The 18,130-nt window shown below is 40.4% G+C and overlaps 1 protein-coding gene across 1 annotated transcript; it reads left to right on the forward strand.

The window, feature by feature from the left end:
- Positions 1-251: 251 nt before the first annotated feature.
- On the forward strand, positions 252-15,316 carry LOC146570508 (regulator of G protein signaling 7-binding protein B-like). The gene is made up of 6 exons (XM_085278990.1): positions 252-1,019; positions 1,271-1,443; positions 2,191-2,321; positions 7,994-8,132; positions 8,253-8,323; positions 10,532-15,316. Exons 1-6 carry the CDS (start codon positions 888-890, stop codon positions 10,621-10,623), a joined length of 738 nt encoding a protein of 245 aa, XP_085135116.1. The 5' UTR covers positions 252-887; the 3' UTR covers positions 10,624-15,316.
- The last annotated feature ends 2,814 nt before the right edge of the window (positions 15,317-18,130 follow it).

An 18,130-nucleotide genomic window follows, 5' to 3' on the forward strand; every position in this document is an offset into this window, starting at 1 on the left:
TAAAGCACAGGAAGCTGTAATCTAGCCATCAAGTGTCTGTATTTTGAAGCCTAGTTTCTTTACATACATGACATAACAGTAAAAAAGATGGATGAAGTTACATGATTCATTCATTCAAGTCATACTTTGAAGCCTTGAGATGAGCATTTATGCTGACAAGGTCTTGGTTTCTTAAAAAAAAGAAGTTACCCCATGTCTGATATTGGGGTTGTTTCCAGGACTCCTTTTTTAATAAGGTGGCACACTGGGGACTAAAGAAACGTAGCTTTGTTTTCACCTGTTTTTTTTTTTTTTTTTTTTTGTAGTGAATGTCTTCATTTAAACCAGGGATGTCAAACTTAATGTCATAGGCCACATGCAACCCACTTTGACCAGTGAAAGGGAGGTGGGCTGCTGCCACCACACAGTCCACTTCGCACACGCCCCTGACTGATATGCAGTAGGTAATGAGTTTAAAAAACGTGCATCTCGTGGATGCAAGAAAATCATATCGTTTGTCCTGTATGCACAGAAACGGTTAATTTTCAGTCGGAGGGTGACGACTTGTTTTGCCGTTGGCTCTCTCTGTATCCTCCGCACACGTGAGCGTGGGGCGGAAGACGGAGGAGCCTCCCTGTCGGCCTTCAGGAGGGGCTGAAGGTGACTCTCCGCTCGGCTGGGATGTGGAGGGAGCTGCTGGGATATCTTTTCTGATCCTGTTCTGGGGAACAGTCACGCACCGCTGCGGGAGGGGGCTTTAGGCATTAAGCAGGGGGGGGGGAAAGAAAAGCCCACACCCAGCAGCGTCTGCGTGTCGTCTTCTTCTCCACAGAGGACACAGCAGCCACCAGAAAAGAGAGGGCATCGCTCGCTGCGTCTGGCTCGGCTCCGGTGGTGGGTGTGCATGCATGTGTTCTGCACCGTATGGGCGGAAAAAACGCCCAAGATCCACAGGGAGCATCTTTCCGCTCGGTAAAGCGGCGCAGACGGAGACGGATCGCCGGGAGAGTACTGAGGGGGCTGTGGACGACAGCAGGATGGTGGGTACTGAAATAAGGATCGTAGTCATGTCTGTTAATGATTAACTTGAGCTCAGCTCTGCACCAAAGGACAGATTCATGCGTGTAAATCCGACTTTTTTACGCGCAGGTGCAGCAGCATTGGCGCATAATGGATAAAAAGCGTCGCGATGAGCCGCATTAAGAGTGTGTTTGTTGTATTTGTTGCATTTGAAATCACACACAGTAATATCGTGTCCTTCCTGATCGCGTGATGGTTTGTTTTCCTTAAGACTGTGCAGGAATTCAACACCCTCGTAGCGCTGTACCGGGAGCAGGTCATCTCCGTCGGCGAGATCTCCGCCGACTGTCCTTCTCTGCGGGCTCAGATGCACCACACACGGTCCAAAGGATGCTCCATGGCCCGGGCTGCGCACCAGGACCTCGCCGTCATCTCTGTTTCGGGGTTAGACACGAGTTTGAATGATAATATTTTTTTAAGAAGAAACTGTGGCTCCCTCATTTATTGAATTTATTTTGTCTTTTTTTTAAACGTTTATGAGCTAACGTTTATTCAGGTAGAACAGGTGAGCATCACAGAGTGTATTTTAAGTTAAATCAGTAAAGCAACAATTTTGAAAAAGGAGTCAGTGATAGATTTTATCCACAGTTAGTCACACATATACACATATTTTATTTTATTAAGTGAAGGTTAAATATGCTAGATACTAGGTGTTCCCAATCAGGGATACATACAAGCGGGATACTAATCAATCAGTTATCTAAACAACTACAACTGATGAATTAGCTTTGAGCAGAAAAGGTAACAGTTAATGCAAAATAAGACTTAGAATATAGACAAAATAAATTAATTTGTGACTGTAATAGAAAAGTAATGATCTAAATAAAAGGTAGGAATAAAAGGTTGAAAAAGCACGATTAGAAAAATATTACATGCATTAAACAGTTTAATATAAACTTAACAGAAAAACGTGGCTAAATTATGAATGAAAAGTTATAGATTATTGTTGATTTGAGACCACAAAAAATGAAAAAAACAACAACAAAAAAATGGTTTAAATACAGTAAAAATATAAGTAGAACTTATTTAGCTAAAAGTTTGTCTAGCAGTTTAATTGTTACGTATTGGTGTGGAATAACAGATGAAACTATTGACTGCGAGTGTCTGATTCTCCTCTCCTTAATGCTGCAGTCCAGAGGACGGGGAGATCCATCCCGAGATCTGTCGGCTCTTCATCCAGCTGCAGTGCTGCCTGGAGATGTTCATAACGGAGATGCTCAAGTCGATGTGCCTGCTGGGGGTGCTGCAGCTACACAGAAAAAGTACAGTTACAGTAGTGAACACACGGTGTGATGATGCTGAATTGCTGAGTAAAGATAAAAAATAAAAACCGCCTGTGGCCAGGTGTTTGAGTGTAGTATTTAAAAGCCAAGTGTAGTATTTAAAAGCTTTAAAAATCAAGTGTTACTCCCAACTGATTTCATTTTGCTTTCAGATAACAAGAATATTATTATTGTTGTTTTAACCACCTTCCAAGTGCAATATGCTGCTACCATGGATATTATGTTTTGGTTTGTTTGGGCTGTGTTTGTATAGTCGGAGTAATTGGATATATATGCCCAATAACGCACAGTACAGATGTTTGATGCAGCTTGATGAGATGCAGACTTTACAACCTGAAATCCCCAAAAGACCTGAGTGGATGTTTGTGGTTCAACTTATAAATATTTCTGACGTATATGGAGAAAAAAGTTCCGTGTTTTCCAGGCAGTTGTGCAGCATGTCTTGCATTTTGTGCTAATGGCTCAGTCACACTTGGAGTAAAAGTAGAACACTCCTTGTGACTAGTATATCACCAGGTGGTTGCTTGGTGATTGCAGTGATTATTCTTCACTTTCATCAACCAGTTGCAAGTCGTTGCAGTAACCAATTGCTTGTTCAAAGGTGACAAATTCATCTTCTGGGGGAACACATTTGTGTACAGGTCGCCTCATGGTAGCTGCTGTCTCCAACCAATCTCACTCCGATTTGTGAATGATCACCGTGTAACAGCACTTTGACCAGACCCTTTGTCACTGTGCAGTTAAGTTGCCATCCTGCAGCAACTACATCACTACTTGTACACTACAGTGAATTTCTGCACCAGATACAGTGGCTTGCAAAAGTATTCGGCCCCCTTGAACTCTCCCACATTTTGTCACATTACAGCCACAAACATGAATCAATTTTACTGGAATTCCACGTGAAAGACCAACACAAAGTGGTGTACACGTGAGAAGTGGAACGAAAATTATACATGATTCCAAACATGGTGACTCTGGACGAGCTGCAGAGATCTACAGCTCAGGTGGGGGAATCTGTCCATAGGACAACTATTAGTCGTGCACTGCACAAAGTTGGCCTTTATGGAAGAGTGGCAAGAAGAAGGCCATTGTTAACAGAAAACCATAAGAAGTCCTGTTTGCAGTTTACAACAAGCCATGTGGGGGACACAGCAAACATGTGGAAGAAGCTGCTCTGGTCAGATGAGACCAAAATGGAACTTTTTGGCCAAAATGCAAAACGCTATGTGTGGCAGAAAACTAACACTGCACATCACTCTGAACACACCATCCCCACTGTCAAATATGGTGGTGGCAGCATCATGCTCTGGGGGTGCTTCTCTTCAGCAGGGACAGGGAGGCTGGTCAGAGTTGATGGGAAGATGGATGCAGCCAATTACAGGGCAATCTTGGAAGAAAACCTCTTGGAGTCTGGAAAAGACTTGAGACTGGGGCAGAGGTTCACCTTCCAGCAGGACAACGACCCTAAACATAAAGCCAGGGCAACAATGGAACGGTTTAAAACAAAACATATCCATGTGTTCGAATGGCCCAGTCAAAGTCCAGAACTAAATCCAATCGAGAATCTGTGGCAAGATCTGAAAACTGCTGTTCACAAACGCTGTCCATCTAATCTGACTGAGCTGGAGCTGTTTTGCAAAGAAGAATGGGCAAAGATTTCAGTCTCTAGATGTGCAAAGCTGGTAGAGACAGACCCTAAAAGACTGGCAGCTATAATTGCAGCAAAAGGTGGTTCTACAAAGTATTGAATCAGGGGGCTGAATAATTACGCACACCCCACTTTTCAGTTATTTATTTGTAAAACATGTTTGGAATCATGTATGATTTTCGTTCCACTTCTCACGTGTACACCACTTTGTATTGGTCTTTCACGTGGAATTCCAATAAAATTGATTCATGTTTGTGCCTATAATGTGACAAAATGTGGAAAAATTCAAGGGGGCCGAATACTTTTGCAAGCCACTGTATGCTTTGAAGACAGCAGTCACTGCGAATGGTTGCAGACATGGTCCTCATCTTTGAAGCAAAGGCACAAGCTCAAGTTCATTGCACACTGTTAAGCTAATTTGTTTGCGCTGCAGTCTCCAACTGCTGTTTTCTATAGGGTGACTGTATCATAAGAGAAAATCAGTTTAGTTTGTTATTATTTAATGCTGAACTTAGTTGAAGAGTATATGTAGTGTTTTGATCTTACATTGCCTCCAATTTTAATCTTTCTCCAGATCAAAAATATGTCCACAAACAAATAAGTTTAGATATTACTAAGGAAACAAATTAAATTATAAACAAGCTGCAAATGCAGATTGTTTGTTTTTTTACATTGCAGCCTTTACTAATGTTACGAAATCAGTTTCACCCCGGTTCTTTTTATTCCTCGGGCATCCAGAGACTGCACCGGACTCAGTAGTCATTTTCACAAAAACCTTTTATTCATCTTTATTCATCTTCATTTAAGCATCCATCTTCTAGAACAGCGGTCCCCAACCCCCGGGCCTCGGACCGGTACCGGTCCGTGAGTCATTTGGTACCGGGCCGCGAGAGTTGAGGCTCAGGTGTGAAATGTATGGTTTTCAGGGGTTTTATCGGTTTTCAGCGTTATTTTGTTGTCGTTTTTATCGTTTACTCGGTTTTCCTGGGTCTTTTCACGTGTGTTATGAATAAATTTTCTTTTTTTTGGTACCGATACTAGTTTTATTTTGTTGTATTTATCCACGACACCTTAAAGGCCGGTCCATGAAAATATTGTCGGGCATAAACTGGTCCGTGGCGCAAAAAAGGTTGGGGACCGCTGTTCTAGAAGCAAGGCCGGTGTCCCTCTGAAAATCTTCCACTCCTTTGTTTGTTACAGTCAGCTTTATAGAAGCGACCCCATCATAAAACCCCCATGGTGTGCTGCAAACAAAAAGTTTGTGTGTGTATGCACCAGTACCTGAGTGAGTGTGCATGTAAATGTGGGTGCGTCGTAACAGTCAAAGCACTGTGTGTGTGTGTCTCTGTATACGTGACTTCCTGGGGGTCATAAAAGTAATCGCCTCACCCAAGCTACACCAAATTCCTCTAGACAACATACAAAACACAGTTAACATATTACAAACACTGAGACTCCCACTCTGCATCCACTGGGCCATTGGCCTCTTATTGTCTTACATTTACAGATAAGCATGTGGAGAGTCTCCTGCAAACCTGCTTCTAAGTTATAACAATTATGAGTTTTTATTAAAGGTACAAGCATCAGCATCAGCAATCCCCAACTGCAGCTTCCTGTCTCCTTTTATGACAGCAGACCCCCAGTGTCAATAAATTCCTTTCCCTCTAAACAATTACACACACTCGCAAGCCTACAGCTAAGCCAAACTGAAACACAGACAAATCCTTCCCTATTCCTCTGATCTAAGCAAATAAAACATTATATTGTAATAATTATTTTCTTGTACTCACAAATCCCTCTTTTGATCTGCCCCATGGCAGATCAACAATACACTATAGTCACTTCTCCCCTGTAATATTCAACATTTTCCCAAGAACACACTGTAATAGCATAATCAACATATACTGTAGCCTGCAAACACAGTTCCCTTCACTCATAAATCCAGTAATCCTGTAGTAAAAAAACATCAACCAGTTGTGTCCTGTTATAAATCACATGATCAAATCACATGAAGAACTGTAATGCTGTAGAAAAGAGAATGCAAATGTTAGTGCTGCGCAGGTATATACACACTTTCTCACAGTGACCTCTGTGAGCAACACAAGCCCATGAATAACACAGCGCTGGTAAATCCACAAACACAGAAAGTGCCATTTAAAAGGTCAAATCGGTATGGCCCAAAGCTCATGCAACCTAGGATGTTGCTGTCATCTTTCTGCTCCTGTAAAAAGAAACACACATAGATTCATCCACCCTTTTGTCCTGTCTAGGTGGAGGTTAACCTTGAGTAGTGGTCAAGTCAGTCAAGTCTTGTGAGCTTTTGTCAGCTTTTACCAGTCAGTCAGTTTTGGGTTTTTTGTTGTTGTTTTTTTCACTCATTCATTCATCCATTCTTTCTTTCTTTGCTGATAGTGGAATCAATTGTCGCATTTCGTTTCCACCCTCAGCAAAATGACGTCATTTCAAAAGAAAAAGAAGAATTTAGACTGGATTACCTCGTTGAATCCTTTTTGGGCAGGGACTCATTTTCTAATTGTCCCAAATAAGTGACTTTCTTCCGAGCCCATTGTAATTTTGGAGAAACTCACTTGCAACGGTTTTCTCGACGTGTCGTATAGAGCTTTTAATTCCCATCGTGCAGATCTGCTTAAAGAAAAGAAATTCCCAAACAAAACTCTCAAACAAAACTCCCAGTGCACTGTTCAAAAACCAAAAAAAATAAATAAAATAAAAATAACCAATCAAAATGAAAAATAAAAATACAGAAGCCCGGTCTTAGGACTTGTCTCAGAATATTCTTCCTCTATTAGGTGAAAACACACCAAATCTAAAACTTGGTGAAAAAGAAAAATACCTCAGCCAATTAAATCCCCAAAACTTTCATCAACCAACCAATGATCAGATTGAAATGATCAGTTTCTTCCTTTGTCCCCAGGTGTGTGCCATGGTAAAACCTTCCCCATACATCAGAAACAAAAAACAAAACAACATTATGTTGTAATAATTATGTTCTTGTACTCACACTAACTATCACATTATGTTCTGTTTTTCCCACTGTATAGAAGGAAAATATAAACTTCTGACACTTTTAGGATTTACAGCTTCAGAATTTGGGTTTCTCCATTATTGAACTAATTAAAATATTATTAAGTAAATTATTAAAATACAAAACTTTTATGCAGTTCATTTACATTTAGTCAGGAATTCAGATTGACCTACTGTACTGGCCCCTCATCTAGGAATAATTTCTTGTGATCTGCAATTCATTTCTAGTTCACTTGGTAATGAGTTCAAACTGCATTTGTCCAAAAGTGCTGTTTTCGGCTTAAAACACATTTAAATACATATAAATATTAAAGCATTTGCTGAATACTTGTTTTGTTTGCTTATAGTTATTAAAACTAATTATGCTGAACATCAGTAGTTGATAGCTAAGGGCACAATGCAATAAAATATATCATGTGCTATTTTTATATGCACAGTTTTCCCCAGCTCACTGGGGCTTTAGGGGTGACTGCACAGGTTTTGTCCAAGTGCAGTAAATGTTCCTGTTACTTCTAAAAACTGTTTGGCTTAATGAAAAACGAATTAAAACTCTAAAAGTTCATTTACTGCAAAACTGGTGATTTTATTTTGGATCTGCCTGAAACCTCACTGTTGGCCACCTGAAATTCTTATATGCAGGAAAACTCCTGATATATTTAAATGTTATATGTAAATTGCTGTATAAACGTCACAACTTTCCCATTTGAGATTGCAGTGGAGCTGTCATTTTGTATTGAAACAGTAGGGGGAAGCAGAGTGCTGTATTCACGTTCATTACATTTTAAAAACATAATTAAAAAAATGTTAAAAGGAAGAAATAATTTTTGTCAAATGTTAAAACTAAAGTATTTAATTTTCTTGAAATCATGAATTGCATTCCAGATGTAAGTGTTTTATAGTGTGTGAGATTTCTTTGTCAATCATGCTTGAGTGCTGCTGTATTTGTGCGGTTCTGAAGGAACAGACTCGGAGCCAAGGGTGGATTTCAGGCTGGACGAGAGCTCAGATGTTCCCATCCTGGAGGACCGATCCTCTTCTCCCATCGACTTTCCTCAGGAGCAGTGGCTGGTGGGAAATGATATTGAAAACATAGAGAGGTACACGCACTGCACTTGCTTTTAAATTTATATTCTGAAAATGTTTTACCAGTATAAACTCTGTTTTTGTCCAGGATTATCTAAACTACTCATAAAACACTGCTGGTTCTTTGTGTGCAGAGATATGCGAGAGATGCGAAATCTACTCAGCAAACTCAGGGAGACGATGCCCTTGCCACTGAAAAATCAAGGTATGTAATATTTGTTATAGGTAAAATATATGTAAGAGAGTTGATAAAGAAGAATGGAAATCAGAAAAGTCCTTAAAACGTTTCTCCAGAAGGCATTTGGTTTGTTTATGTGGGCAGCTGAAAATTTCAGAAGGTGGAGATTTTGGAACAGGGTCGCTTCTTATTTTGGTCGGCACCCTCTCAGTCCATGGTGATATAAAACTGGCTTCACTGTGGACAGTGACTCTGGTGTTCTAGCAAATTCCAGTTCATGATAGGTTTGAGCCTTGTTGGTTCCTGGGTTTTTTAAAAGTCATCAATGGTTAGATTTTCTAAAGCCTCCAATTAGAGTCCAGAGTAGGTGAAGAAGCCTAGTTCCCCCTCAGACCATTGGAATTACAATATAAAAAAAGTTTATTATGAATTGTGTTATTACTGGGGTCCAACATGTTGTCTACCAAAGCTTAAAAGTGAGACATCTTTGATTTTTGTGTTTGTTTGTTTGTTTGGGAAGAAAACAATCTTTGTGTTTTTACATAGCGGAAGCTAACAAATGTACATATTCAGGCTATGCACAGGCAAAGTCAGTTTTCAGCTATCTCTAGTGTGCTTGTGTCAAACTGCCATGGTTGAATGTGTCACAATGTGAGGCTGGTGAGTCTCTGTATACCTGTGTGGTGTAGGTTAAACAATTCATCTACAGCCTTATGGCGCATAAACATAACTGGCTCCTACGATATTTGCATTCCTCTTACTGTAGAAGCTAAAGGATTTAGAATTTATTCAACTATGTGTGTGTAGGCTTAAAATAAGCTTTATACCAGGAAAGAATGAGCTGTTTAGCACACTTCCTGAATTTTGCCTTTTAGATTTCATCAGCCTCTTTGTTTTTCCCCCCTGATATGTGTATATGTTGATGCTGACAGTGTTTTTCTAGGAGAGTTTTACTGAAGTTTAACCTCCAGCAGATGATGGTTTTGTAATGGCTTTGGTGGTGTTTTCAGCAAGGGTGGGTCAAATGTTCCATTGACAAACACTTTAAAGCTGCCATAATGGTTATTCAAGATGGATGTTGGTTCCTAGTTGTTTAGAAATGGTTCCAGATACCTGGGAACTTGAATGTGACATCACTCCCACCTAGCACCTACAACTGGTAGTTCCTCTGGTAACTTGCAGAATGAGAGCAAACAGGAGTTGTTTTTGGTCTTACCAAGGAAAAAGCCATTCAGGTATCACTAGCAATACAGCATAATACTTGTGGTTTTGCACTACTGCAGTAAAATCATGGATAAAGCCTGGTCAGTGCTCTCTGAATGGCTTATTTAGGGAGCCACAAATACACAACAGTGGCAGTACAGATCAAAGGTTTTCTTTTCTTGCAGGGCAACTCAGGGTTGCCGGTGTTGCTTCGACTTTCCAAGTGGGAAATGCGAGTTGGTGTTCTAGATTCAAATTCCAACTGGCAACTTGGAAATTCTGATTTCTGACTTATTCAGAAACGTAGAACAAGAGACTTTGCCAATTTGTTTAAGTCTACACTTCTCTTTCTTAGATATTCATTGAATTCGTTGGACATTCCCAATCAATACTCTCTTGACTGAGTATTGGTCAATCAAGTGAGTGCTGTCCTTTTTTATGCTGGCAAAGAGAATCTACCAGTTGTAGTTGGTCATGATCACTGACTGACTGATTGCGGTGTCCTACGACAACAGCTTCCGGACACCTATAATGCCGTGCTGAGATGCATTCCCAGGTGATTTAACCACCATTCAAACACTGACCCATGTGACCTTACCAACATGATGGGAGGGTTGGGCACCAACTCACAAATCTCCTGACAATATGCAAACATGCCCTGCCATGTCTGTGTATGTTGGAGCGACCTCCAAGGTGGCAGTCGGACTAGAGTTTGAAGTTGGAATTTTTGAGTTCCCAGTTTACTTTTTCAACTGGAATGCCACCTGTCAATTCAGATAGCCCCACCAACCCCAACATAGCAATTCAAGCTGGTGCAGTGCATGTAAACAGTAGTAAAACTGTAAAAATTGTAGTCTGTCACTGTCTTGTATTTATGATTTGCCACGTGGAGAGCATTGACCAGGCAAAACCAAATCCCGTTTTTTCTTTTTTGTGATGTAACTCCCAAGTTCTGATATTTAGGAGGTGACCTCTGACGGTGGACTTTCTCTGGCTGTGATGGAAACAAGATAACATGTTTGTTTATTGCAGATGACAGCAGCTTGTTGAATCTGACTCCTCACCCACTGATAAGGCAGAGGAAGAGACGCTTCCCTGGACTCTGCTGCATGGTGTCCGGCTAAGAGTGTGACAGAAAAGGACTTTCATTTTAATTTGTTTTATTCAATAATGTATATTTATTTAGAGGCACTTTAATATTATTTAATCCCATCTTTCATTTTTTTTAACCAATATCTGAAATTGTAATCTTGCAGTATCTGTTACCAGGTTCTATTTTTCCTCGTCATCTTGATATTTACTGTTTCAGACTTCTCAGCTCATGTGTTCAGACAGCTTTGGTGCTTGAAGTTTCAGGATTGATTTTTCAAATGTATCTTATTAAGACATTTATCTTCTAAGCTCTATATACCTGAGAGCGCGTAGGCTAACTGTTGGTAATATTGCTTTGCCATTCTCAGATTCAGGTTCCATCTTGTTGGGCTTTAAATACAGAGATATTTTTCTGGTGCTATTTATGACATACAGAACCACTGGGTGATGTATTAGAGCACCAGCAGGTCAGCCCAAAACAAAGGGCCCACCGTCAGCCACACCCTGCTCCGTTTAGATTTTTTTCTAACAACCTGAAAGTGTGCACTTAAAAATAAACAGAAAGGAAATCCAGCAACAGCCACTATCAGATACTAACAAGGTAAAACACAAAGATGAAATAATGCTAGCTTCAGTTCACCAGTCTCTTCTCTGCTCACTCTGTTCCTGTTTCACCAACACCGCACAGAGCAGATGCACATGGTGAAACAGAGAGCAGAGGAGAAACCAGAAACAACATGTCCTAAATTAAGTAAATGTCATGAATAATTTTTTTTTTTATTTGGTTCATTAGAGCACTTAATACTGCACTTTGGCCAGTATTCACCTTGTGCTGCCATCAGAGTGTTGGCAAATTAATAACTTTGACCAATAGCAGTTGGTAAAGATTGTTGCATAGAATCAATTTACACTTGCTAAATAGCGTGTACGTTATTTTTCAGGTCTTAAATTATAGCATGATGTCATGCTTAAAGACTTTAAAACAGTTTCATGCTGTAAAATTATTTTTATAATTAGTGTTGTAGAATTAAAGAAGTATTTTCCTGGGGGAAAAGGACACAATTGAAAATTTAGCTATCTACTATAAGCCCAAAATTTGGAAATTGTTTTAACCCCCTTTTTATTTTTGCAATAATGTGGAAACCATTAAATGTAACACAGGATATGAACCCTTATCACCCAGATGAAAGTCCCTTAATTGACCTAGCTGGCTAAAAGTGCACTACTTCTCCTAAAAAAGACCCATGATTAGCCAAAGTCATCAATGGTTAGATTTTCTAAAGCCTTCAATTAGAGTCCAGAGTAGGTGAAGAAGCCTAGTTCCCCCTCAGACCATTGGAATTACAATATAAAGAAAGTTTATTATGAATTGTGTTATTACTGGGGTCCAACATGTTGTCTACCAAAGCTTAAAAGTGAGACATCTTTGATTTTTGTGTTTGTTTTAGGGGTGCAACGATACACAAAATTCACGGTTCGGTTCGGTTCGATACTTTGGTGTCACGGTTCGATATTTTTTCGATACAAAAAAACTCTCACATGTTTAAGCTGCGGGAGATTTCACTTGTCATGTTTGCATAGTAAGCTAACAATTAATAAGACGATGTCAGAGGAATTGGTGCACAAATTATCATCACTCACAGATCAGTGCTGTCGCTCTCTATACACAGTTCGCGCGATTGCAAAGTGAAAGCAAAAAAACAAGCGCAAATTCAAACACGATTTCAATATGTCACATATTGACAGTGGCTCACCCAATGACATAATTACCCAGCTACATTTCTGAAAGAATGCAAAAGCATTGACATATATTTTTCCTTCCTACAATAGCCCGACAGGCAGGGGAGAGATAGCCCCGGGACGTCGGGCTAGCGATATTGCGAGCCCTGTATCTGATTGAGGAATCACTCATCTTTGGAAAAGAGAGTTTATTACAGAGAAATGTCTCTTTCCAAAATAAAAGCTATACTATCCGTTTCTTCTGGGCTATATTCTCAGCAGCATATTATACATATCAGGTCTCCATAAGGAGAATCCTGTGCTAACAGCTGTCTAAATGACTCGGCTAAAGTTTGTAGCATGCATGCTTGTTTTTGTCTTTGCACTAGGATGATGTCGGTGTAAATGTGCAGTCATATTCGTTGTGTTCCCACTAGTGCTTTCAGGTTAATCTCGTTGAAATAACCTTAACGCCACAACACGGCAAATCTCCGTTAACGAGCTACCCTATACAGAGGGGCTAGACGGCCAACACGTTAACGAGCTAACTGCGCTAACACACTAGCTCCCACCCATGTAATTGAGCATTGCATGGCACATCCAACATACTGTTTTACTTTAGTCCATGACTCGCTTACCTTCAGGGTCATACGTCACATGAAAACCAAAATAATTCCAAACGCCAGATCTGAATGAGGGTGGGGAGGTCCACTTCTGTCTCGCTAGCTTGCCCTGCGCTCTTCCTTCTGACCATCCTGTCTGTGTTGAGTGCTCAGTGAATCTGCGTTCGACTACTCCGCCTAGGCTGCACTCTCGAGCCTAGGCGGAGTAGTCAAATGCAGATTCACTGAGTGCTCAACACAGACAGCATCGTCAGAAGGAAAGTTGATAAAATAAATTACAAATTTTGTATTGTTCTTTTTTTTTCTCCCCTTTGGTTTTCTTTCTTTCTCTCCCCCTCTTTCTTTCATTCTTTCCCCCTGTCCTATCCCACAGTCATGTCTGTCCCGTTTGCAACTGAAAATAAAATAAATTCATAATTATAATAAAGGTCAATCAAATGGACCAATATGATGATCCACTTAAAATAAATCCTCTTGGCATCTTTCTTGGCCTCAAGACAACAATTCTGATGGCTATAGATCCAAACGGGACACAAAAAAAAAAATTGAAAAAAAAAAAAAATTGAAAAAAAAAAAATTTGAAAAAAAAAAATTTGAAAAAAATTGTATTGTTCGATACATATGCGTACCGAACCGAAAGCACTGTATCGAACGGTTCAATATCGATACGAATATCGTTGCACCCCTAGTTTGTTTGTTTGTTTTGGGGAATTTTCTTCCCAATCTTTGTGTTTTTACATAGCGGAAGCTAACAAATGTACATATTCAGGCTATGCACAGGCAAAGTCAGTTTTCAGCTATCTCTAGTGTGCTTGTGTCAAACTGCCATGGTTGAATGTGTCACAATGTGAGGCTGGTGAGTCTCTGTATACCTGTGTGGTGTAGGTTAAACAATTCATCTACAGCCTTATGGCGCATAAACATAACTGGCTCCTACGATATTTGCATTCCTCTTACTGTAGAAGCTAAAGGATTTAGAATTTATTCAACTATGTGTGTGTAGGCTTAAAATAAGCTTTATACCAGGAAAGAATGAGCTGTTTAGCACACTTCCTGAATTTTGCCTTTTAGATTTCATCAGCCTCTTTGTTTTTCCCCCCCGATATGTGTATATGTTGACGCTGACAGTGTTTTTCTAGGGGAGTTTTACTGAAGTTTAACCTCCAGCAGATGATGGTTTTGTAATGGCTTTGGTGGTGTTTTCAGCAAGGGTGGGTCAAATGTTCCATTGACAAACACTTTAAAGCTGCCATAACGGTTACTCAAGACCCCTGGAAGATGAATACTAACCATTTTCCTGACTTTACCACTGTTTTCAGTTTTACAGTTCCATTAATATCAAGAAAAGTCCAAATCAAACATATTAAAATGTACAAACTATTTAAATAGGAAGGATGCAACAAGAAATGTAATGTCTGGAAGTGTGTCCAGGGGATAAAGCCAGTTGATGTCCATGAACATTTCTGTAGTCCCATTCTCTGGCAAAGTCACTATTACCCTATAGTAACACTGTCACATTAGAATAAAGTGTTACTCTAGTTTTAAGAAAATCCATCCATCTATTTTCCAACACTTATCTGTGTTTGGGGCACGTGAGCAGCGGTCTAAGAAGAGATGCTCAGACTTCCGTCCCCCCAGCTACTTCCTTCAGCTTTTCTGAGGGGACACAGATTCATTCCCAAGCTGGAAGAGACATCTCTCCAGCATGTTGTCAGTATTGCCCTGGGCATAGGGTAGGGACATAAATCAGCTAGGAAATAAACAGCTTTGCTTTCAAAGTAAAGAAATGCATCATAAAATAAAAAATTAAAAGTAAATCATTTTGTCATTTTGCCCTTCATCCTAGTAAAACAACAAGAGTACTGAATCCAGTTTTGTGTAAGAATGATGTCTTTTAATATCTTGAAAAAATATCAAACTTCCTTTCATAATATTATAGTTATAGTTATTTTCCTAGCTGTTGCACTAAACTAAGCTAAGCTGTCAAGGATGTATTTCATTGAGTAATCTGGGATGTTATGCACACTGAAGCCTCTAGGGGACACTAGCATTATCAGTCTAAAAGAATAGTTTTGACGGGAAGAAAATATTAAAAAAGCCGCACACACAAACACGCAGACAAAATCCATATGAAGCATTCTACCAGAGCCATTTTCCTCGCTGAATGTAACGGTCACCTGTGTTGTAAATTAGTGTTTGTGCTATTTATTACTTTAATGTAACATTGGTGGTGTTTCAATTGAGGAATGCGACGTTTTATTTTTGTCAGGCATGTGTTTGACTTGTGTGTAGTTACCGTGTCCTGCAATGTAGAGAAACACAGCTAAACTTATGTACAGCCAATAGGACATTTTATAATATTAATAAAGTTTTATATACAAGATGTTTTTTGTTTAATTTCTAACCTAAAATGTTTTAATACTTTGGGCAGCAGACCAATTTGCTTTCTTTCTATGAATGAAACGATGAGGTGGTAAGTATGACTCCGTGTTCTTAGATTACCTACAAAGCTGAAATCCAGATGTGCTTAGCTTAGTTTGACATAAAGAAACTTGCTAATGCAAGAAAATCCATGTGTCTAGATGATTAAACATAATTGGAGCTCAAATGCTCGTCAGTGAGCCAATTATCAATTTTTTATCAATTTACTACACCAGTAAAAATCTCCTTCTGAACCACCTCCAACAGTGCGAGAGAACAGGGTAAATGGTCTTCAGCCAGGAGCCACCTCTCCCTGCTGGTTCACTCCCTACCGTTCATTTCCTGGACTAAGATCATTGTCCCACAACTTATCATTCCTCTGGAGCCAGAGCCAAAAGCTCCCCTGCTCTGCCTCCTACATAATACCTTGGATAGCTCTTCTCCTACTCTTGCCACCCATGACTCCAAGAGATTTCAGGAAATTCTATGTGGATCTTCCAATGAAACGTCTCTATCCATCTTCCAATGGGAAGATCAATGCTCTCCACTCTGCTTGTTAGCTTGCTGCCAGGAGCTCTTTTCTCTCAAAAGCTGCCTCTTACAGAAACTCAGCTGTACTACGGACCAGAGCATGATGTCTGGATGCAGTGATGTTATGTTGATCTCTCTGGGGAACTTCAACTGCCTGCCAAGGGCTGCTGTAATTTACCAATTACCTCCTAATGACAGAAGGGACCTCAAATGAATGGGACAGCTTGGCACTTTACTTCCCTGTCGGACAAACTTGATCAGCTGCTGGGATGTGATTGGCTGGCCATCTTTTCATCTGGTCTGACATTTGGTCTAACAAAGAGAAGGAGAGAGAACCTACCCAATATAGGTGTCTTTAGACTGTGGGAGAAAATCAAAGTACCCAGAAGAAACCCACATTGGCAAAAGGAGCACATGCAAACTCCATGAATTAAACTTCTCCAATTATACAGCTGAAAACAACGTACAGCGGGGCAAAAAAGTATTTAGTCAGCCACCGATTGTGCAAGTTCCCCCACTTAAAATGATGACAGAGGTCAGTAATTTGCACCAGAGGTACACTTCAACTGTGAGAGACAGAATGTGAAAAAAAAAAATCCATGAATCCACATGGTAGGATTTGTAAAGAATTTATTCGTAAATCAGGGTGGAAAATAAGTATTTGGTCAATAACAAAAATACAACTCAATACTTTGTAACATAACCTTTGTTGGCAATAACAGAGGTCAAACGTTTACTATAGGTCTTTACCAGGTTTGCACACACAGTAGCTGCTATTTTGGCCCATTCCTCCATGCAGATCTTCTCGAGAGCAGTGATGTTTTGGGGCTGTCGCCGAGCATCACGGACTTTCAACTCCCGCCACAGATTTTCTATGGGGTTGAGGTCTGGAGACTGGCTAGGCCACTCCAGGACTTTCAAATGCTTCTTACGGAGCCACTCCTTTGTTGCCCGGGCGGTGTGTTTTGGATCATTGTCATGTTGGAAGACCCAGCCTCGTTTCATCTTCAAAGTTCTCACCAATGGAAGGAGGTTTTGGCTCAAAATCTCACGATACATGGCCCCATTCATTCTGTCCTTAACACGGATCAGTCGTCCTGTCCCCTTGGCAGAAAAACAGCCCCATAGCATGATGTTTCCACCCCCATGCTTCACAGTAGGTATGGTGTTCTTGGGATGCAACTCAGTATTCTTCTTCCTCCAAACACGACGAGTTGAGTTTATACCAAAAAGTTCTACTTTGGTTTCATCTGACCACATGACATTCTCCCAATCCTCTGCTGTATCATCCATGTGCTCTCTGGCAAACTTCAGACGGGCCTGGACATGCACTGGCTTCAGCAGCGGAACACGTCTGGCACTGCGGGATTTGATTCCCTGCCGTTGTAGTGTGTTACTGATGGTGACCTTTGTTACTTTGGTCCCAGCTCTCTGCAGGTCATTCACCAGGTCCCCCCGTGTGGTTCTGGGATCTTTGCTCACCGTTCTCATGATCATTTTGACCCCATGGGATGAGATCTTGCGTGGAGCCCCAGATGGAGGGAGATTATCAGTGGTCTTGTATGTCTTCCATTTTCTGATGATTGCTCCCACAGTTGATTTTTTCACACCAAGCTGCTTGCCTATTGTAGATTCACTCTTCCCAGTCTGGTGCAGGTCTACAATACTTTTCCTGGTGTCCTTCGAAAGCTCTTTGGTCTTGGCCATGGCGGAGTTTGGAGTCTGACTGTTTGAGGCTGTGGACAGGTGTCTTTTATACAGATGATGAGTTCAAACAGGTGCCATTCATACAGGTAACGAGTGGGGGACAGAAAAGCTTCTTACAGAAGACGTTACAGGTCTGTGAGAGCCAGAGATTTTCCATGTTTGAGGTGACCAAATACTTATTTTCCACCCTAATTTACGAATAAATTCTTTACAAATCCCACCATGTGAATTCATGGATTTTTTTTTCACATTCTGTCTCTCACAGTTGAAGTGTACCTCTGGTGCACATTACTGACCTCTGTCATCATTTTAAGTGGGGGAACTTGCACAATCGGTGGCTGACTAAATACTTTTTTGCCCCACTGTATAAAGTTCTGTTGTTGCATTTTAGTTTCTCTTATAGTGTTGCACGAGAACTATGTTTGGTGCCAGATTGTGAAAACACTTGGACAACTAAAGAAAGTGTGGGAAGACAATAAGCGTACTCCCCCCTTCGCTATCTATATCTGTCGAGTGTCAAGCACTGAACATCTGGTTT

Source organism: Mchenga conophoros, linkage group LG7, assembly GCF_057382185.1.
Source record: "Mchenga conophoros isolate Kocher_MC1m ecotype Shallow Benthic linkage group LG7, M_conophoros_male_GT1.1, whole genome shotgun sequence".
NCBI classification, from domain to species: domain Eukaryota; kingdom Metazoa; phylum Chordata; class Actinopteri; order Cichliformes; family Cichlidae; genus Mchenga; species Mchenga conophoros.

Coding starts and splice junctions, on each gene's coding strand:
- LOC146570508 (XM_085278990.1), top strand. CDS start 888: ATGTGTTCTGCACCGTATGGGCGGAAAAAACGCCCAAGATCCACAGGG. Junction 1,444..2,190: donor GCCGTCATCTCTGTTTCGGG/GTTAGACACGAG, acceptor TTAATGCTGCAG/TCCAGAGGACGGGGAGATCC. Junction 2,322..7,993: donor GCTGCAGCTACACAGAAAAA/GTACAGTTACAG, acceptor GCGGTTCTGAAG/GAACAGACTCGGAGCCAAGG.